The sequence below is a fragment of the Poecilia mexicana genome, unplaced genomic scaffold, assembly GCF_051168715.1.
Source record: "Poecilia mexicana isolate PSO_F unplaced genomic scaffold, ASM5116871v1 scaffold_13, whole genome shotgun sequence".
Classification (NCBI taxonomy): domain Eukaryota; kingdom Metazoa; phylum Chordata; class Actinopteri; order Cyprinodontiformes; family Poeciliidae; genus Poecilia; species Poecilia mexicana.
In genome coordinates this window covers 12,722,829-12,745,117 of record NW_028263382.1, presented here as the reverse complement: position 1 = coordinate 12,745,117, position 22,289 = coordinate 12,722,829, and the positions used below count along the sequence as shown (strand labels likewise).

Here is a 22,289-nt window from a genome sequence, read left to right as displayed (position 1 = left end):
ATTCAGATTGTTTATTCTTCAAATTACTCGTTAAAAGACCTTTTTTTTTTTTTTTTTTTTTTGTTAGAATTTAGCTCCATAGCTCAAAATTCAAGCCGGATCAGGCCAAAATTATTTACTTCTTGGTGGAGCCTGGCTTCTGTGGCACGTTTAATAAGCCACTCACAACATGTTATCAGACCTGATCCTGCAATGCATCTGGATTATTTTAATCTCATCAAACATACACACTACTATCCTGCCAATCAGCCAAGTATATAATCAACTCACTTCATGGAAAGGTTTAGAACTAGACCCAACTGTATATTTGGTTTTTGCACACTGTGACACGCAGCTTCTGCTGCTGTTGCTGATAGACAGATGGAACAAACCTGTAAAAAATGCAGATATCAATGTTTCCTGCATATTTATCACATTTTTAAAGACAGTAGGGGAACCCCGCAGGTACCAACGTGACCCGGAAACGGTTAAAAAGAGCTGTGTCAGTACAAGAGTCTTCATGGAGCCAGATAAGATAAATATAGTTTTAATTTAGGGGAAAAGTCAGGTTTTAAAATTGTACTTGTATACCATCTCAAGAAGCTGTTCCACTTGCGTGGAGTCGCTCATGTTCGTATCACAAACATAATGCCGTTGGTCACACATGTCCAGCACCCACTGCAGAGACGCTTCCTTCTTTTTTATGTGATGCTCAATTGTCCTTCCCTTCAGTGCGTCTCCATAGGTGAACAGCACCACACAGCTTCCCCACACGCCGTCCCCCAGCACTCTGACGTGCGTCTCCACCGCCTTCCTGTCCTTCTCTGAGAATGAGTCCACAGGAACAGCCAGCAGGAAGATCACTTTGCTCCCAGCAGGACAGAACGACGGGCTCTTCAGGATCTCTCTCTTCACCTGCGCAGGTTTAGCCTGACCAAACAGACTCCACCCAGGGGTGTCCACCACCGTCACAGACCACCCTGAGATCTCTGCGTGCCCCGCATGGCACTGAACTGTCTTTTTGTCCCTCTGAAACTCCTCTCTGCCCAGGATCATGTTGCCTGCGGAACTCTTCCCTGATTTTCTCCTTCCCAGCAGGATGAGGCTGAGTGCAGGCCTCAAACCGTCTGTGCCTGCAGTTACACACACCACAGTCAGGTTATTTCACACAAATTTCAGCAGTGCCTGACAAACAGTTCTTACCTCTTTGCCTTCCTGAGCCACTCTCTTGTCTTTGTCCTGGACGATTATCATATACCTGCTGCCTCGTGTTCCACCACTGTTCCACCCTCACATTCAGAACTCCAAGCTGAGTTCTCACTCTGAAGGATATCTCTCTGATCTGCTCTGAAACCTCTGCCATCTTCCGAATCTTCCAAATGAGCTGTCGAACGTGAAACTGTGCCGTACTGGACTGGCTGGACATAACCTGGTACCGGTGTCCACATCGCTCCAGCAGCCACTGCAGAGTCCGACCCTGTCGCTGTATATGCTCCTGGATTGACAGGTGTCCTGTAGAATGCAGACCTTCGCCAGATGAACCTAGTCTCAACTGACAACGCTAAAGAATGAACGTGACAAACTAAGGAACATACTGTGCAAAGAGAGACATGGAAATATGGATGCTTACTTGTAGTGTTATGAACTTTTCTATGAGAAAAGTACAAGTGCTTCTCAGAAAATTAGAATATCATCAAAAAGTGATGCTTATGGCTCACAGCTAATGGAACCTCAAAACTCAGTTGTGCATGAAAATAAAATACCATAAAACATTACAATAAAGTTTTTTGCTTAACACAGAAATGACTGCTGACTTGACAGTTATCCAGCAGACAGTCACTGACACCATTTACAAGGAGGCTGAGGTACATAAAGTTATTGCTAAAGCTGTCCGCTAACAGTGTGCCTTAGTGCAAAACACAATCAAGAATCAACGTTTCAAGTGCCACCACACAAACCTGTATCCGGGACCTGGGCTACAGCTGTCACAATCCTTGTGTAATGCCACTCCTGATCCAGAGACAGCCTCAGAAGTTTATTACCTGGGCTAAGGAGAAAATGGACTCCTCCAAAGTTCACCTCCAAACATTTATTCTGGTCTGTTTGAATTCTAATGATTAGTGGAATCAAATTATTTTTCACACTATGACTTTCAGCAAGTTTTACTCATTATTAGACTGTGTGCGCCAATGAATGTTGTCTTCAAGTAGCGATCAGGTGTCAGCTCAATGTAGCCGTTTAAATACAGCACCGTGCAGTTCCACTGTTGGCCTCTAGATGTCAGAAACGAGACCTAAATCGCTGACGCTTTTAACCTCAGAGGTTAGCTCTTATGCTGCGTTCCAGAATGTTTTCAGGACTGGGAAATTCTGACTTCTCAATCAGAAAAGTAAACTCGAACGCCCTCCGTAGTCGGATTTCCCACTGGGAAAGAAAAAGCAACTCCGCCTACTCCCAGTTATGACTTGAAAGACAGACTTTGTGTTTCAGTATGGTCAACAACTGGAACACAGAATCAGATCTGGGAACAACATTGGCAATAACATGTTTTTCTCTACGACGACCAAACTAACAAGTAGCAGAATCCCCATTGAATACCATTAATTACATCTAAACAGAGGTTGTGTACCCATAAGAAGCCCTGGTTTTTAGTTAACCCACCATAATAGCCGCTTAAGACACTTTGAGCCAGGAAATTATTGCCTTCTCGTTGTTTAAAGAGAAAACACATCTAGGTTGTCATGATGAGCTCACATGTTTGATGACGCATACTGAAGTTAGCCAAAACAGGTCACTGAATATGGAGGGTCAGTGGTGTGTTTGGCAGGTTATGAAAATCAGAAGTATGATTTTAAACATGCCACTGACTCTTTCTTCATAAAGCTATAGAAGAGGGCATCATTAAAATTAAAATTTGAAAGCAATATTTTGTGGTGACATTGTGAATTGTGATAAACCATTTATTACCTATTTTTTATGTTTTGTATGGCTGTGGCAGCATTGTACATTTATTGCACAACAAACACAAATACTTGAAAAACATTCCCATTTTCAACAGGCTTCTGGAGGTGGCCACTTTCTCATAAAGTGAGATTTATCTGACTTTTAGAATTTATAATTAAACAGTTTGTGTGTTTAATTATATTTTCATATTTACTGTCATGTATTGGTGCTCTCATGGAACAAATGGAGGTGAAAATACTAAAAATAAAATTTCACATAACTGCCAGTTTTGATTTTTTTTTTAGATCATTAATATGAAATGATAATTTATCATGACACTAATTCAAAATTCTGATCATAATAAAAAGAAATTTGATATGATGATACGATAAACGTCCACTCCTATATAAACTGCAACACTAATCCCTATGACTGAAGATTCTTTTCATGGCAGCTGAATGTTTGCCGTACAACCTTTCCTGATTATGACAGTGACGTCACTTTCATCCAACAGACCGTTTACCTAATTGGTCCCCGTGAGTGAATAGGATGATGGCGCGACTCCAGATGGGTGTTTCAAGCAGTCTGAGGTGGGCCTCCATGGCTCTCCACTCGTCCTGACCGAACACGGAGGAGATGGACAGCACCAGCAGGATGGCATCGGGTCCTGGGTGGCACAGGGTGAGAGCTCTCACCAGCTCCTTAGACACCCAGTGTGGAGTAGTGGAGTTGGGCATCCACCCTGGGGTGTCCACCACTGCCACCTGGTGGAGGGAGCTCGAAGTTAGTATCGACAACTTTCCATTGAAGTGAGCAAGGCTGTAAGCCGAGTTATTTGCCTGGAACCCTAAGACGGTTGCGTTCCTCCGGCAGCTCCGGGTGGTTTTCCCGTTAAAAGCTCTTCCTGAGAGGATGGCATTTCCTGCTGAGCTCTTCCCATTTTCTGTCTCACCCAGCAACAGTAAAACCAGTTGGGACTGATCTGATTTGGGATCTGACCAACATCCAGTATCTTTAAGTCATACACATAATACAGGTAATAATGTTCAGTAGAAATTGTTGGAAGTAACTTACCAAATGTGGCCATGTAAGGGCTCTTTAGACAGTTCTCCAGAAATAAACCAAAGTAGGGAGCAATCCTGACTTGTCTTGTTCATAATTCCTCTTGCATGTTTAAATGCTGCAACTGTAAACACTGTTCTGTTGAACTGCAAAAATTAGTGACACCTTAATATGAAGGCGTGTGGTTCCAAGGTCCAACGCTGAGGGCTTCCATGGAACTGAAACAGTCACACTACTAAAACACACACACCTGTGCCCACGCACACACAGGTTGTTGTCATAAAAGAGTTAGAGGCTGAAGAAGAGGAAATGTCAGTGTCTTCCATATGCTTCAGGAATAAAGCTCTGCAGGCTGGACTTTAGTTTATTACACTGTTCAAATTACAAGGAAATCTTGGCCTGATTATAAAGAGGTCCCCCCAATCTCTGGGCAGTTTCCCTTTTATAGGGCTCTGATAAACACACATGTAAACATATTAATTATCACATCCACATGTTCATCCTGTATGTCTTGTTTGGATCCTGGCACTGATCACGAGTCCATAGATCAACTTGTTTTTCAAACTCAGTGTCTTTTGACCTTTGACCTGTTTTCCAGAGTATTCCAAAAAGTCCTTTCTGTTTCAGACACTGCACACTCCCTTGACGATTTCTTTTGGTTTGTAATTTCTGTAACCTGGCAAAAAACATCACCTGGGCTCACAGCTACTGAGAAACGATTGCTTTCTGGAGGGATGGCCTCTTTTAAAGTTTAAAATTGTACTCAATTGCTAACGATTGACCATGATGTATGTAATTTGCCATTTTGATACTATGACACTAGGAGGAAATTGACTGCCCTGTAAACCACCTCCTTTTTCCACAACGCACGTATAAAATAGCCTTTCCAGCATCCCATTAAATCTTTTTTTAAAAGCTAACTAACCTCCAGTGGGACAAGAAAAGTGGCTTTGTCGTCCATCGTTGTTGTTTGTGGATGTTGCTTGTGTGTCAGAGTTATGGTCGTACCAGAAACGTGTGAATACAAGTGCTCTGGCCGGACCAAAACATTTTTAACATCTATGTAATTAATTGAAATTAACTCCCAGCCCTAGATCTGATAAACTGGAAGGTGGGATAATTTCTCTTTACAATGACTTTCTATGTAAATCTTTTATTTTATGATGGACTCCATCATATCACATGTTGCAGATGCAGTAGTGGGCTTGCTTCTTCACTTGTTTCTCAGAAAAAGCAACGTACCTACAGCTCTACATGAAGAACAGACCCAAATTCTTTAGCTATGCTCCACCTGTCCTCTAGTGGCCACTGTTACCAGATGTAATTGCTGCACCTGTTTCAGTCAGCAGAAGGAATTCCTCCTTTATGCCCCCCACCCCCCCCCCAAAAAAACAAGGACACATTGTAAAACCACTGTGTTGTCGACTTTTATTTATATATATATGTATTTATATACTACTGCCACTGTTAAAAAGTGTGACTCATCACATCATCACTTGTAAGCATAAATAAGAACTTTTTTTCTCTCTCTTGAAACCTGGTAAATAAACCAACTGAAAACAGTTACGGGTCATTTTCAGCACCATTGAATAGTACATTCTCTATATTGCATCAAGATATAAAAATATACAGATCTAGTGTTTCGTCTTCTTGAAAACATTCTTTCTGTGTTGTTCAATGGTATGAAACAAGAGAGGAAGAAAAGAGCCAATCCCTGTTGATGAGGATTGTTACCATTATTATTATTGTTTCCATGACCCCATCCTTACGAGAGCTTCACTGGACCGTCCATCCGTCCATTCATTCACAGCACTTTGTAAAGCATCAGTAGCAGCCACACGTGGGAGAAACAAAAGAAACAAAATACAAGTGAAACATTTAACGCTCACAGAGCCTCCGGCCCTCCCGACCGCTGTTAGCGACAAAGTGAAGAAGATGCTGATAGTCATGGGAGTGCTGCAGTGCAGTGGGAGGGGAAAAGGGGGCGCTGTGGGAGAACCAAGCAGCTGTAACCCTAACCATCTCTGTTCCAGTCGCTCTAAGAAAAGTTTATCCACATTTCAAAGTGGTGATAATGCTCAGGGTGCTGTGCTAATACCCTCCTCCCCCCATGCTCTGAATGAAAAACAAACATACTCAAAGGAAAAACAATGCAAGAAGTCAGGTTTAATCATCTGAGGCAAATGAGAAGATTAAGAAGAGTTGAAGGCGCAGTCAGGATGAGAGTTTGGTTTGCAGTGCATAGAGAGGGACTTCTGACATGGGTTCACCTGGTTGGTTGGTGCATTGGGGTTATTGCCCTGTTTTTTGTTTTTTTGTTTTTTTTGCTGCACACACACATACACACACAGTAAACACACGCCTGCAGTCAAGATGAGCATGACACAGCAGTAAGAACAGACAGAGAACAGAGCTGGTGGATCGGGGTTCCTGTGGAATCCATGGTGTTCTCTCCAGCTGCAGCTACTCGGCTGCTAGGTGGGGAGTCATCATATGTGTTTGTGAGGAACTAATGTCCAAATATAAATGTCCGTCCGTCTGTGCGACAGCCAAAGCCGAGCCGCGTCCTTCGGGAGTCCTCACATCCGCGAGGACGTAGCCAGCTCGTAGAACAAGACGTAGGCGTCGCTGCTGCGCACTTGGCTGGACGACATTGGCGTTACTCTGCAAAGAAAGAGAGAGAGATCAATGAGGTGTGATCTACCTGGTGTAGACACTGTGCTTGCTGGGAGAGATCTTTGCCGTTGTTGCTGCAGAGGAAACACTTGGATTGTTTAGAGATGATAATAACAGCCTTCTGTCTGGGAGCTTTTACACAGTAAAAAGCTCCCAGACTTATCATGTGATCAGATCTCAGTTTCCTGGATATAAACTCAAGCTGACGTTATCGGCAGGTCATTATCACGTCTGCTGATATTGTCCCTACTCAAATGCCTAAGCCGAGGTAATTATACATAGTTAGACAAAAACGTGGGATATTTGTTTTCCAACCTAATCCTGCTTTAAACTTCTCACTGACCTATCCGCTGAGTTCTCTGGTCTTCGTGATGCTGATAATTCACTATTAGTATCTAATATATTTCACAAAATAGCTGGACTGGTTCTCAAACTGTGCTTTCACTCCTGTATGTAGGAATGTTAAACTACAACCTGACAAATCTCTTCCTGCGTTGGTGTTCAAACCCACCTGGAGTCGTTAAAGGTGTACCATTCTCCCGAGCTGGGATTGCGACAATAGGCTGTGTAGTGACCTCCCATGGTTGTGCCTGAGTGGTTGGACACTGCATACAGGTTATATACTGCATTTGCTGCAGAGAGGAAGAAAACAAAATAAAAGTTAGCTAAAAGGTTGCTGGCGAACTAATATGGCGTCATGTTTAATTATATGAAGAATGGAATGAAAGGGGAAAGAGCTTACTGCTGTTTTCAGAGGCAAACTCTCGAAGGTCGAGGTCCTTCATGGGGAAGTTAACAAAGGTGGACAGTTTGCTGGTTCGTCGTGCCTCAGAGAAGCGTTTCAGGTCTGCAGTGGAAGGAGAGTCAAGGAGCAGTTGCTTTTTGAATCCCTGCTCCCGCTGTCAGAAGACTTAAATGCAACACGCTTTCTCTGTATGATTAAACAAACTACTGGGGTTTTCTAGGCTTCCGGCAGCAAAAGGTCCATGGCAGAAGGAAAGGATACGCAGCACTAGAATCTTGGGGAACTTCTGTATTGTGAACTTCTTTGTGCACCTCCTCCTGGCTTTACATCTGTAGCATGTCTGCAAAGAGCAAGCAGAGGAAGATGAGTCATTAGCTGCAAACAGCTGGAACAAACAGCCGATCCAACACCTTTAGATCCACAGGTGTTGGATCTAAAGGTGAAACGGAAACATAAACTCTAAGCTCTAAGTAAGTAAGTAATTACACTTTATATTTATATAGCCACTTTCACAAGTTAGAAACCACAAAGTGTTTTACAAAATACAAGACTTAAGAACACAGAAGACAAAACAGAGGGAGGGATAATACAGCATAAATGTGACATAAAATAAAATAAATTGAAAATAAAGCCAATCTGAATAAATGTGTCTTCAGTTGCTTTTTAAAAGTATTAAGAGAATCAAAGTTAGAGCATTCCACAGTGTGGGCCCACGGCCATAAAGGCTTTCATCCCCTCTGGTCTTAAAATGAGTGCTTTTACTGTATTAAAAGCCTTTGACTGGAAGATCTTAGGCTTCCAATCCATCAGTTTTGCTCCATAAAAAAAGGGAAATGAGCCTTTAAAATGTGCAGCGTTCACCAAACGGAGCTAAAACGGGATAAAAACTCGGAATGTGTGCAGCTAATACATCTGCTGATATAAAACATATTACAAGGTAAAAATACAGCAGGAGAAATTGCTTGGACAAGCTTCGGTGAGGAGGTTGGTTCCTCATGGAGGACATCAGATGAACTACTTGGTGTCCATCATTGCAGCATTTTAAACTCATATCTGAACGTCACTGAAAACATTTTTATACTATTTCAGATAGATACTCACTTTAAGAAAAAGCTAACTATTATGGTCAAATTATTCAGCTGCCGCATAGACAATGCCTCAGGGATGGTACAGCAGCACCCCCTGCTGGTCTTTGTTTGCCAGTAACATTTGCTTATATTAGTTGCTATTATTGTTGATTTTATTTGATCTAAAACACAAAATGTGCAAATTCTGTATTTATTTAGTGTTTTATGTGTAAATACACGTCAGCTTGTGTTGAGGCATCATAGTTACTACTTCTGATTTTGTCCTGCATAAGACTTTCAGAACTTTCTTCCACTTGATCAGTGAGTTTCCAACATGACATTAAACTGTATCCAGTCGTTGCCATGGATACCTACCGGCTTCTCATCCCCATCGAGGACGTCCTCTTTGGTGAAGAGCCGCATGCAGTCCATCAGACTCACCTCGCCGTAGCCCTTCTGAGCACAAACACAGACGCATTCACATTAGCAAGCACCAAAACAGACGTAGAATAAAAGCCCACAGAGCAAAGCACACAGAGAGACGGGAGAGAAACCAAAGAGCGTGTGTTAGGACTAGTAGATAGTAAAATAAGTCTCTGCACTTACTGGATGCAGAAAATAGTGTGTGTTTGTGTTGTCTAACCTTTGCGATAGGCAGAGAAAGATCCCAGAAGGGATCGAACACAGTGGAGCAGAAACCACAGTGGCTGCAGGTCAGGGAGCTCTTCAGCTGCCCCACAAACACATCTGGAACAGAGGAAAAGTTGACAGCAAATAAACCTCTGAGGTCAGGATTAACAAACAGGTCCAGTCTGCCAGAGATCACCTGACACGTCATCAGAAAAACAATAAATCCACTTTTTGACTCACCAACTATTTTACTATCCTCTCTTTCCAAATATTTACTCCACATCTTCTTCCCCTTTTCTTCATCTCTGTAAGCAGAACAGGTGAGAACTTATAAAAAAAAATTGTTGATTTATGATGGGAGCATGTTGGCAGAAAACTCATATATGATAAACATGAAGAGATATTTTCTTTGAGGTCCCTGGAGCATAAATTACGGATGCAACGACATATCAACACACGTATTTATTCAAAACAAAAGTCTTTTTCTGCTATGAACAGTTTGACTTTTTTGTTTGTCTTTTGGTGATGCTGTGGGCAGATTGTGGGAAATTTACGTCAGAGAAATTCTTTGGTCTGGAAAAAGGTCAAGCAGAGCGGAAGGCAGGAATCTCACCAAAGGGGATAAACAAAGACGTTAAGGGCTTCATAGAGTTTAAATAAAGTAAATACAGTCCTCCTACGGATGCAGGAATCACGTTGGCGGTAATCAAAATCAGCTTTCATCTGTGATTGCTTTGTAGATGCTGCAAAATCCGATTTTTCTCCTGGTCATTAAATGTTCTCCAATGCCCTTTGTTTTAGGAGTTCAGTACAAATCTAATAAAGGGCAAACACATGATTAGATGCATAATTAAGGGGAACTTTGTAATCCCTTACTTTTTTTTGTTTTTCAAAACTTCTACCTCAGAGAAGAACAGCGCAGCAGTGTATTTTTCCTCATATGGTTTTTATTCCATTTAATTGTGGAATTGAATCAGAATTGACTAAAATCAACATCATAAACAAACAAAGCCAGAATCAGTCAATAAAACCCTGATGAGGTGCCTCTGCAGCTGCCGCATAGATATGCACCTTAAGAAGTGCATATCTGTGCCACTTCTTAAACTTTCTGCTGATCTAATTAAAACTTTTTCTATGAACAAGTGGGAGGTGTCACGTCATGCTTATTAGTTTAATGTCAGCATTGCTTTATGTCTTAAAAGTGATGCTTTGTGTTCAGCTGAGGCTCCGCTGGCAGAAAAAAACAAGTTTTGTTCTTTCAAAGCTGCATAACAAATGATGCAGAATGTAACGAGTGCACTGCCTGTGGAGAAACTGCTTGTTATCCATAGATAAACATGAACCCTCAGGAGCAAGTTGAGGGTTGCACCTGACTCAATGCATAGTGTTGATTAGGTGAACACATGGGACCTGACCTACTTTACCTCCGACATGTAGTTGACACAGTTCATTACCAGGAGCGACATGTGAGGCTAATGAAGACTTTATGATTTGTGTTATCTCGAGGAGCACCAACCAGGCTTTTTCATTGGCCGATACCAATTTCCTATTTTGTTTAAGCTTTTTCCGCAAAGATTTGAACAGGACTTGTAGTATATGTGCAGTATATTTGGTGCATGCCTACTGAAACTGGAGATCAGAGGGTGTATGTTGCAGTATCAGATTGTTCACAGATTTTCCTATTTGCAGAGTTTTCTGTGGACGTGACTCCAAATTATTCATGGAGATTTTTTTCATAGAGCTCATCTAAAACATACCTAAAAAAATGAAACTTGGAAAGCTGCATATAAAGGTATATTTGGTGTTTGAACTATTCAAATAGACAGTAATAAGCTTTTTACTTTTGGGTCTCAAGTATTTGAGGTGGCTGTGATCCCTAACTCTCACAAACCCTGGTGATCCACATATGCAGCAGACATATGTTCCTAAGGTTCTTTGTATTAAGTTTAAATGGGAGTTTTCAGCTTTGACGCATAATGAACAGAGAAACAGAATCAGAATTTTCACTATTTGTTCTCTCAGTTGTTGCTCGAAGCTGTTTGAAGGAAAATGGCTGATTTTTTTGATAGATAGCTGATTGGTCCTTCACTAATTTTGCACTTATGATTGTCTGTTCACTTACAGCAGGTGGTCAAAGTCCTCCACGGTGCCCCTCGGCCTCACAGTGACCCTGTTGACTTCGTTATGCAGGCCGTCCAGCAGGAAGCGCAGGAACTCCTGAGCATCCTGTTGGCTGCAGCACACCAGCAAGAATCTCTGTTACATACATTCCCTTTCTCATTTAGAAACCTGCAGAAGTTCCTCAGTACGTTCCTGCACGTCTATCAATACCGGACAAAAACAAATGAGCATTATAAAGTAATGCAACATACTTGTATCCTACAAATCTGGGAGCGTATCTCTGGATCTGTGTTTTGAATTCAGAAGGGCTGACTGCCTCGCTGCTGGTCGACGTCCACATGATCTGGATCAGCTTAGCAAATTCTACCAACACACAAATACGGACGTTAGTCGCATGACAGAAAGAAAACATCCAATCACTGATTTTGCCCTTTTTTAACTTTAGCACACCATCACAGGGATGTTTTACCTCTTTGTTAAAAAAGTATCTACTTACACGCAGATCTAATTCAGAGCAAAACAGCTGCTGTGTGTGAGGAGTGTTTGTTCTGGACTCTAGGGGGCCTGTGTGACTCATGTCTCACCTTCCATGAGGGCTGTGTTGGTGCGGCTGTTGTTGTTAAGGTCTCTGCGGTGCGAGTTGTGCAGGCAGTAGTCACGCAGGCTCTGTGTGTTGCTCAGACACTGCAGGATACTGTTCATGAAACACTGTGGGGAAAACGGCAACATAAAACAGAGGAAAAGATGCCCCCCCAAAAATGTCCCTTTAGACGTACTGATCACGTTTTACATCAGCATCATTTCATTTTACAGATTTTGCCACATTGTGAAATGTTTCTGGAAAACACCCCTGAACTGTTTAGCTCCCCCATTTCACATCCTGTATAAAGACCTATCACACACATGGGAGCATGACAAGTGTGCAAACAGCTCCCGTCATGTGCCTACATAGATCACGTGCGATTTGGTGAGATCAAACCAGCAAGAGAGGCAGCAAAATATCAGAACGTCTGACTGAGTTACAGAACACACTCTCCATTTATTCTGCCCCGTTGCCTAGCAGAGACTGTGTCGACCCACCAGACAAACGGCTACTATAATTTACACAAGCAGGATTTTAGGACAACCCCAGTGAATTGGATAAGAAAGGCCCGAGATAAAAACCATGATATCTCCCTGCCAAAGGGGAAATCTGTCTCGTGACGCTCTATCCAGTTGCTGTAAGCGTGTGACTTTGCCTGGAAAATTAAGCGTAAACTGCTATTATGAGCCCTGTTATTATGTGCTTTACGTTTAACACCCTGTTTAGACTTTTATTTTGAAATACGAAATTAAGTAATTCTTGAGTTACTCTGTTGTGATGACAGAGGCTGGGAGTTTACTTACAGTATTTCCTAAGTTCTTCAATCCAACCAGGCCTTGGGCACTCTTTGAGTTCTGGAAAAAATAAACACAGAAGAAAAATAACATTTTTAGATAACCTAAATATGAGCATCTTAACCAGATGGGTTATGTGTTCTGTATGAATCTGGACTCTACAGGGGATAAAGTAATGTTCTTTCTGCAAAGATACGGCGTTTAAAGGAATTTCAGATGTTCCCACAGAGATCCTGCTGGGTTGATTTAGTTTGAGACAAAAAAAATCTATAAATCTGCCCACTGCAGGTGAGTGAGGGCATGCTGTTGCTCTGGAACTGACAGACAGGTGAACCTTCCTGCTGAGCATTATTCTGGCACCAGAACGTGTTTTTTTTTTTTTTTTTAAATCTCACAATTTCACTTGCTCTCTTGGTGCTGCCTACCAGATGGCAGAGATCTGATCAACAACAGAGGGTGTCATGGAAACACTGTAGTTTAAGGGTTTTTTCATTTTTTTAACACTCGCTTTCCCCATAGCAACAAAACCCAAAGCACAGCGCAACACGTGACGATTTCATAAAATCAGCAAATGGCCTGAAATGCTTTAGAGAACTTATGTCATCAGTTGGTGCAGTTACATTTCATTACATAAGTTGAGTTGTTACATAATTGAGCAGCTAAAGAAGAGCTAATAACGAACACAGGGGTGGATAAGAAATCCGCTGGTGTGCTTGACAACGAAGCAGAAAATATCAGATGACTCAACCTGAATTCATTTTTCACCGGCGTTCGTGGAGGTCTCACCGTTTCTGTTTTAATACCTGTGACAATATGCAACATTACCTGCACCACCCATTATTTTATGCATAAAAAGAAGCTACCTAACAGTGAAGACATGAAGTTGGCACGATGTTCAGTTATTCTTGTATTTTCTGGGCTTTGAAAGCAACTGTGCAGAGCTGGCAGCCTCACACCGGTCACCTGATCTCGCCCGCGGCTGAAATCTATCTCACTCACATGCTTCTTGTTCCCCTCGCCTGTGGTGTAGCTCTCTCAGAGCACCATGCAACAGGACCACCATGAAAACGGGCCAAATCCAAGGTGAGGCCACACAAGGCGTCTGGTCATGTCACTGTAAACTGAGCGTGAGAGCTTCCAGGGTTTTTAGAGCATTAACTCTGACGAAGTGACACAGAACTGTACGTACAACAGCTGGTTATCTTATTATGGGAACAAAGAGAGACAAAAAAAAGTGCAGTTTCTTTTAAACACAAAGGTGAACTGAAGTGCTCACACGTGAAACACTGTGACCTCAGAAACAGAGTTTGAGAGGCCGCACAGATTCACAGGCAAACATGACAAACCACCGTTCAGACTTGGTGACCTTGCTGACATGGGGGACTTGTCGTCAGAGACGACCAGTTGTAAAACTATCGGCACTAACACGCTCTCTGAGGGGCAGCGTAGTCTGCAGTGCATCAGCAGCAGTAATTAAACCATCTGGAATTAAAGGATATCACATCTGATGTATCAGTGCTGGGTTCTCCCACATGTTGCAGCTTTACACACCAAACATTCAGAGATAGGATTAGTTGGTCCCAGAATCTGAAGCTAGCTTCTCTTTAAAACCACTTTAATACCAAAAATTCACTTTTTTATCAATTTTCCCAGTTGTATCGGGTGATTACTTACAGAAAAGCCAATCAGTATAAAAAGCTACAATTTTAGAGAAGCTGAAGGCCTTGTACATGCGTAGCTGCATCTTTATAATAACAAACATCTCTGCCATATTGTTTTAAAAAATCATTTCGAACACACAGGGCCATTTTCAGAAAAGTTTTCATCCACATGATCTCGCACAAATATGCCTCTGAGTGTTGCTTTAAACATGCCAAACGCAAAGAGGGCGGCGCCCTCCCTCTAAAGAGATCCGCCGCTGAGCTCGATGACGTCCACATGATTGGAAGAGTGTTCGGTGCGTTTGTCCCTAATGTGAGCCTGCAGCTCATCTAGTTATATCAACTGCCACAAAAAGAGCTTTTTACTCTTACATAAATAACCTCCTGCCATCTGTCTCTTGCAGAGGAGCAGTGCAGAGTTGATGTGGAGGAGGGAAAAAAAAAAAATTCCTCCGTTTAATTAACTACGGCTTATCTAAATCCTCCTTTCTGTTTATTCCCTGCAGTGAGGCGAACAGATTATTAGCTCTGGTGGAGAAAAGTGAACACAGAAGCGGACACATCCTGTCCATCACAGGCCGACTGATGAACATCTCGGCTCTACTCCGTGTTTGTTTTTTCTCCGCACACACCAAGCCCCACCGCTGGAGCGAGCGCGTCTCCAATCTGCTGCATTCTGCTGAGTGACGCCACAGTCGGCCCCCAAAATAGCAGCTCAGATTTTAGTAACTGTGCTTGTCCACACACAATTGGCTGATCGTTCAGTGGACCGTCGGACGTCAGGACGGTAACGCAAACGTCTCTGTCTCCGTGGCAACGCCCCTTTCTTAAAACTTTTCTCCAAAATTTGTGGGAGAGAAAGCTACCGGAGACTATGACATCACAGCAAAGTGTGTGACTCAGAGTGTGTGTGTGTGTGTGTGTGTGTGTGAGATAATGAGAGTTCAGAGTAGGTGGAAGTGTCAGTGAGCAAATGGGAGCAGATGTGATGCGCTTTACACCCGGAATGAAGTCAGGGCGAGGCTGATCACAGAAAACAGAAATAATGCGATTAAAAAAAAGAGACAACTGATGGCATTACTGCTGGTGAGTTACGAAGCAGGACCCTCCTTGATAACACTCTTTAATTAATGTAGGAAGAACATTTCCATGTCTTCAGTTGTGAAACTCTGCCTGGTAATGAAAGTCACTTGTGTCTTATTTTATGTTCCGTCTTGTGTCGAGCTGACAGACTGTAACATGGAATTACAGCCCTTAGTTATTAAGTCTTTCTTTATTGAGCAGTGTGTCTAACAGCATCTGTGTGTGGGATGATTCAGGAATGCCTGGCTGCTGCTATGCTTCCAGCTTGCGGCACAGCAATAAAGAAGGATAAATATGTTATGGTAATCCTGCTCTCTTTTTCCATACTCAATAGGATACTGGGTATGGATTTAAGGCCAAGCACATGTGAAATTTATTTTGTTTCCTTGAGCTTAATTTAGTTAAAACCACATTAGGCACGGGCAATATGGACTTAGAATTTTTATCACAGTATTTGTGGTATTATAGTGTCAACAATAAAAAGGATGATAATGTATTACTTCATTTTTAGGTAACTGTATGGTTGTAAGTGCATGTCAGCATTTATAAAGTCACAAAAATAAATAAAAATACTCCCACTTAAAATATTCTTCTTCAGAATGCCAGTTACTTAAAGAGGTGTTATTTATATCACTAAGCTGCACACAGTCACTGCATGTAACTATATTTTTAAAATTTAACTGATATTCATTGATGCTCCTGTGGAACAAGCAGTGGAAAAAATTGTAAAAAATAAATAAATAAATTTCCAATAACAGTGTCTAGCATCAGTAATTGAAATTTATCAACACAACTTAAAATCAAAATTCTTATCATGATAAGAAATTATTCATGATAAGTTCTTATGTACAATAAATGCCCAACACTTGAGAAAATGAAAAGATTTCCATCATAAAGATATTTATGGATGCCTACATATGGTCAAAAGTTCTTAGAGCTTAGCTATGGGCTAACCTAGCGGTGGGTGAGTCTTCTTTCAGAAGCACTACAAGAGCAAAATCTCTCTCGTCAATACTGATTATTGTAGTTATAAAAGAGAACTGGTTATAATGAGTATCAACAGGCCAAATAGAACCAGAGATCAGTACCTCTCTTGAGTAAACGCATAGAAAGGGCAGGACACAGTTCATGACATGTAAGTTCTAATCTTCCAGGGTGGATAATACATTTTGCACACAGAAGAGAATAACTATGCTCTTTTCATAAATGTCAGAAGCCGCTCAGGCAGCCAGCGTGTTATTTTTGAAAGGCTACTCAACGGAGGCTGAAAGGCATCACAAAAAAAAAGAAGCTGCATTAAAGCCAAGCAGGACTGCTCTCTCTGAAGCTGGGAATAAGAGACAGAGGAAATGTCCCTCTGGCGGACAGCCAGGTCTACGGAGGTTAAAATCTGTCCGTCCACTGTGCTTCAGTGAATCTCAAAGTGTGCGACCGCTGGTAGTGCAGGAGAGGAAGTAAAGGGTCAAAGCAAGGTGAGGAAAAAGGAAGGGATGAATAATCTTTGATGGTGGCTTGGCTTTTTGGCTGGACTTCACAGAAAATCAGAGGAAGTCAACATCAGTAACAAAAAAAAACCCCAAAAAACTGAAGGTTGGAGATTTTCCCCTGACCACTCAGAGAACTTCATCACTCACCATAAAATGTGTTAATACTGAGTATAATCTGAGGAATTCAGCATAAAAATGACTGACGTATCTTCAGTAAGCTTCAGTAATCAGTTGATACTGATATAAATGTGGAAACTAAAGGTTATGAAACTCTCTTGGTTCTAAGGTAACTATGCCTTAGAACCAAGAGAGTCTTTGACCAAAGTCAATGGTCAAAGACCATTGACTTTGGTCGTTTTGACCTATATACTACCATCTTAAGCTAACAATTTTTTTCTGCTTATTAATATAAAGATGACAGAGTGCCTCAGCTGGACTACAGCTGCTTCCTGGCAATCTGAGCCTTGTTGAGGCTGGTGAAGGTGTGAGAACATAACAAGCACAGCTAGGACAAGCTAATGAGCTATAAGCTAATGACCCCTCGAGGGAGTGGTATATTTAGGACGACAGTTTGGGACAAAGAAGCATTCTACTCCTCTCTGTGTCACCTTATTTAAGTCCAGTATCAAAATCATAGTTGTTAAACAAGCTGGCCTTTCATTTCTATAGAAAAATCAAAGATTATTTTTTTGCAAGCTAGTTTTTGACTGTTTCAGTTTTTGTTTTGGACAAATAACAATATAAGTGGCGCAATATAAATAAATGAATGAATGTGATACCTGGTTGGGCTAACAAAAATAAAGTCAGAGGAAGCACATAGACAAAAGAAGCTACTAAGAGGGAAATGCATTTTCTCTAAGATATTGCTACACTCAGGCTGCAAGATAGTAAGAGAGCAAGACTTTCAGCAGGTACCAGGAAGGCCAAATGGAAGGTTTTTTCTGTTTTCTGTTTTTTCTTTTTAAGTTGCAATTTTTGTCTGCCGTGGAACATAATGAATTTGGAAATATATAGAAAATTAGAGTAAGGATCAACAGTCTCTTAATGAAAAAAAAAAAAAACACAGAGATGAATTCTTACAGTTAGAGAACATGTCCCCATTAATCAGGCATATGACTAAACATGCTAAAAGCAAAATGCTAACTAAGTATTTTGTTTGTCTTTGCAAGAAAATATTCTTTAAAATAACTGCTCTCACACACAGCAGGATAATGCTCCTGATGTAATTAATTAATGAGTGCTCATGACAAGAAAGTCAGAAAAAAAATATAACTGCTGTTCATTCATTTTGTATCATCTTGCATTATAGTATAGAGAAATCTGGTTTGGAAGAAATTGGTGTTAGGAGGTCAAAGCCATAAAAAAAAACATGGAGTAGAGGTCCTTTTTAGATCTTGTCGGTGTCCAAACACAGTAAATCTGTGAAACATAAACACCACATGTATGCAAGTTGCCAACAATCAAAGACGATGAATCAAAAATGATCCAACAGAAGCATTGGAATTAAAAATATTGGTGTTATGTTTCTAGCAAGCTTCAACAAACAATAACAAGCTCATCCCTGTGTCTCTACGGGCTGTTAACCAAACTTCACACCTTCAGCAGGATGCTTGGCTCCACCTGGCAGCCCTGAATGCCAACTGCTGATTGGCTGGCAAAACAATGTGAACGTAAGCAGCAGAACAGTCTGTTCTGACCTGACTATCTGTTTGGCAGTCCCTTAAAAACAGCCCATCTTGTGATCTGTGAGCAACTGTCTTTGTCAACTTTCTCCCATGTGAGTGAAGGTGACACATCCTAGCACTTTTAGCTGTGTGAGTGTTTTATTTCTCTCAGTGGGATGCAATCCGTCACAGCAGATCACCGAGTTACTGTGCACATGAGACGGGGACGATACAAATTAATATGTAACTCTGCAAGCCAATGTGCTGCCTTCTTGGCCAGAAACACCCATTAACCAGTAGATTTAGAGCAGAAATCACAGCATCGCTCAGTTAACCAGCAGGAAGCATGTGACAATACAGCAGCCCACTGGTTTCTTATGTAACTACTGTTCTGTCTCTGCTTCACACATCTTCAGACGAATGCACGGCTCTACAAGACAAACACACACAGAGCTGCTAGAGTTAACTACGAACTGACAGGCCCATGTTAACAATATGCTGAAGGCTGAAGCCCAACACCAACCTGTGTTTAAGCACAACATATCTATAAGTGAGCGAGTAGAAAAAAATCAACCATAACTCAAAACATGACAGCTTCAGCAAAATTGAAATTAGTGATGAACGCGAACAGCTTGATTGGCTCTGACGTGCCAGTCAAAAACAAACAAACAAACAAACAAAAAAATCAATCTATGCAGTCAGTGAATCTGTCATACTATTCATACTGACTACAACATAGAGTGGAAGTTGTTACTGCAGGAAGAGGGTTCAAAGTTAGATATTTTTCCTATCAGCTAGGTGATAAAGTTCCTGAAATAAATGTGCTTTTCAGTAATATTCTAATTTATTGAACGGGTTTGCACACTCTGCATGCCAATTATATGTCAGGTCAGTGGGGTGGACTTTGACTGCTTCTGGTGAAGAATTGGGCATCTCTGATGCTAAATTTCATGCAGAGTGAAGAGTGGTGGAGACATAAAATGAACTAGAAAATAGTGAAAAATGCTGGTTAATTGCAACCGATGTAATTACTGCAATATCCAACATCATTAGCATAACTGAATATTCTATCAGTCTGTTAATGATCCAATTTTGTCCAAGCACGTTTTTGCTCTTTAAACATGTGGTTGTCACAGGATATGCTGAATTTGAAATAGCTGATTATTAAAAATTAAGGCTGAGAAATATTAAAAAACCATAAGGCTGAGATGTTGCTGAATACTACAATAATGATATTGATTGTGATTAACACATATTTGCCTTTAATGATCTTGATCACTGGGATCTAAATCAGATCTGCACAAAAGAGATGGAGAAAGTTCATTCAAGTGGCCAATGAAAGCAAGTGAACTCTGGTACATGGCTGCAAACTGTAACATTTACCAAATATTGCATCCTGTCAGTCCTTCGGGATTGCAATATTTTATACATACTCATACTGTGATGAGCCATGAAATTATGTAAATTGTGCAGGAAAAGTGACCGTTCATGGGAGGAAAGCAGAAAAAAATAAAAAAATCATGCTGTTCCTAAAGCGAAATCATAAAATTCTGATCAGTCTAGCTCCAATCCAGAGAAACAGTCTGGTTAGTTCAAATGTAGCTAAAATAACCTGATATTGTTGCGTCTGCATCCAATGAACTTCTGTGGAGGATATGTCGGAAAGCTGTGGCAGACAGCTGGCTTGAACCTTGGAGCCTTCAGAGTTGGTGCACCGTGACACCGGCGAGGACACAAGGCAAAAAGCAGCCATTTAAAAAGCACAGACACCAGAGAGACATTCAGGACACGTTTCCTTGTCAACGTGCATGCCGAGGCTTGTAGAGAAGGAGGTACAGAGGACAAACAAGGGGCACAGAAGGACAGGGAGACGGTGACAGTAAAATAGACAAACGTGCCAAGCTGCTGCGCCTGGCCAGCGCTGAAGTGTGTTCTAATGTAATTTCTCATTACATAACAAAAGCTGGCACACAAAGGAGCTCCACTCCACACTGTAGTCCTGGAGGTCACATGCATACACAAGTGCACACTCTTTCAGCTGCAAGGTGATCACATTTTCAGCATTTTTATGTACTGGTTTGTTCCTTTTTTTTCGCCAGGAAAAGTACAAAAAAACATGCAGCTTCTGGTGTCTATGTTAACAATCAATGCATTTAAATCGCATCTGTCAACATAAGATGGAGAAAGTCAGATTTATCTTTTCAGCCAAATTATATATACATTGAAATTAACCCAGTTATCAGCCATCTGGTTCCACTTTAGCGTATTCCAGCATGTTCCTAATCCACAGCTCCGGTTCTCTGAACATTATGTTCTCAAATCTTTTACTCATCTAAACACTCAGCTGCGTCTCCCCTACAAACGGAGGGAGCTATCACACACATCATTAACAACGCAAAGCATACATAAAACGTGAGCGAGAAGGAGGTCACATCTGTATTTATTTCCCTTCAAGAGGCACACAGGAGCGGTGTATGAGAGGGATTACAGTGCGCTTATATAAGCAGTGACCTGCCGGTGCAGGCCCACTGATCCTGGAACAGCTCAGAGCGGCTTACCCCTGCAAAAAGACTCACTTGTTCGTTCAACTGACTCCATGACGTTCTCATGGCCAGTGTTGGTGACCGGACTTTACATCGAGTGACATGCACAGTACACCAAAGTTTGTACCTCCACACATGAATCTCAGCCTAACAGAATGTGTTAGGCTGAGAAATTAGTGAGCTTCTACAGCCAGATAGTGTACCGAGACGCGAGTTATTACACAAGAACATATTTCACACAGTCATAAGACATGCCTTATGAGCTCACAAATAGGAACAGCTCAACACAAAGCAGCTATAATTCTCCCTACTGCTGAGAAGAGCCTGTGAAGTTTTCCCCCCCCCGTCTTACCTTTGCTTGATTTATCAGGAGCCCCACGAACGTTGACACCAGCACCGACCCCGACATGCTGCCCTTCCTGCGCATCTCTTGCTTAAGAAACGGAAAAGCGGCTGCGGGAGGCTCCTCCGGCACTGTGACCGTGTAGGACTGTCGCATGCTCGGCATGCCGGCGGGAGGACAGAGGTCTTCTACCGGAGCTTCGTGTTCAAGCGGCAGCGGAAGCCTGCGCTGCTTGTCGTTGTCTGGTCTCGCGACGTTCACACGTTTAATGAAAAACTCACCGGCGGCTCTCTTTCATTCATTCACTAACATTACGTAGAGACGTCACAAATCACGCCAAATACACAGAACCTGTAGCAGTACCTACGCTATAATAACACTGAGGTAAAAGGAGCGTGTAAACCAGAGAAAAGGTCCAAAAAACAGACTGCTGTATCATTCACTGTACGGCTCCATTCAGTGAAGCTGGTCTGGAAATAGCAATAGACGCGTATTTGGCTCTGATTCCGTTTTATAGGACTGCAGGTCCGCCTCTTTAAAGTCAGCCTCCAACAAACGTCAGAGACCGCCTCCGGACATGCTCCTTACGTCACACATCATCTCCATGAGCTGATGTACTGATGCTGGGTCCAAGGAGACTACTCATCTCCTCCAGGCTGAGCGCAGAAACGACTATTATAGAAAAATGCGCCACCAAGACAAAGCCATACAAGGGGCAGCGCTGTGAAAAACTTTTGAATTTCTTTCTCTTTTTTTGCGTGTTTTCATACTTTTATATAGAACAAAAAAATTGTAATATTAGATGAAGACTCACTTTATCTAATATGAAGTGTGTAATCAAGAGTAAACAGTAACAGAAAAAAATATTTTAAAATGGTTAAATTTTATAATGACTAAAACCTTTACAA

The 22,289-nt window shown here is 41.7% G+C and overlaps 2 protein-coding genes across 4 annotated transcripts in view; both read right to left on the bottom strand.

Annotated features, from left to right (window-relative positions):
• Positions 1 to 505: 505 nt before the first annotated feature.
• LOC106930546 (GTPase IMAP family member 8-like) lies at positions 506 to 4,009 on the bottom strand. Its single transcript, XM_015008162.2, has 4 exons — positions 3,997 to 4,009; positions 3,446 to 3,916; positions 1,183 to 1,491; positions 506 to 1,112 (listed from the first exon to the last, which is right to left on the bottom strand). The coding sequence occupies exons 1-4, from the start codon at positions 4,007 to 4,009 to the stop codon at positions 544 to 546; spliced, it is 1,362 nt and encodes a 453-aa protein (XP_014863648.2). The 3' UTR covers positions 506 to 543.
• Positions 4,010 to 5,395: 1,386 nt separating this feature from the next.
• Positions 5,396 to 22,289, bottom strand: part of usp2a (ubiquitin specific peptidase 2a) — a 42,453-nt gene continuing 25,559 nt past the window's right edge. The window contains exons 1-12 of one of the 3 annotated variants that reach the window (XM_015008178.2): positions 21,391 to 21,873; positions 12,610 to 12,660; positions 11,808 to 11,931; positions 11,475 to 11,586; positions 11,225 to 11,335; positions 9,343 to 9,407; positions 9,116 to 9,219; positions 8,848 to 8,928; positions 7,667 to 7,745; positions 7,403 to 7,507; positions 7,172 to 7,292; positions 5,396 to 6,648 (exon numbers count right to left, since the gene is read on the bottom strand). In XM_015008178.2, coding sequence (XP_014863664.2) covers positions 6,564 to 6,648; positions 7,172 to 7,292; positions 7,403 to 7,507; positions 7,667 to 7,745; positions 8,848 to 8,928; positions 9,116 to 9,219; positions 9,343 to 9,407; positions 11,225 to 11,335; positions 11,475 to 11,586; positions 11,808 to 11,931; positions 12,610 to 12,660; positions 21,391 to 21,546 — 1,194 coding nt within the window. In that variant the 5' untranslated portion in view covers positions 21,547 to 21,873 and the 3' untranslated portion in view covers positions 5,396 to 6,563. Of the gene's footprint in view, positions 6,649 to 7,171; positions 7,293 to 7,402; positions 7,508 to 7,666; positions 7,746 to 8,847; positions 8,929 to 9,115; positions 9,220 to 9,342; positions 9,408 to 11,224; positions 11,336 to 11,474; positions 11,587 to 11,807; positions 11,932 to 12,609; positions 12,661 to 21,390; positions 21,874 to 22,289 lie in introns of those variants that run through there. The other 2 variants (XM_088011697.1, XM_015008177.2) reach the window with 2 other exon arrangements.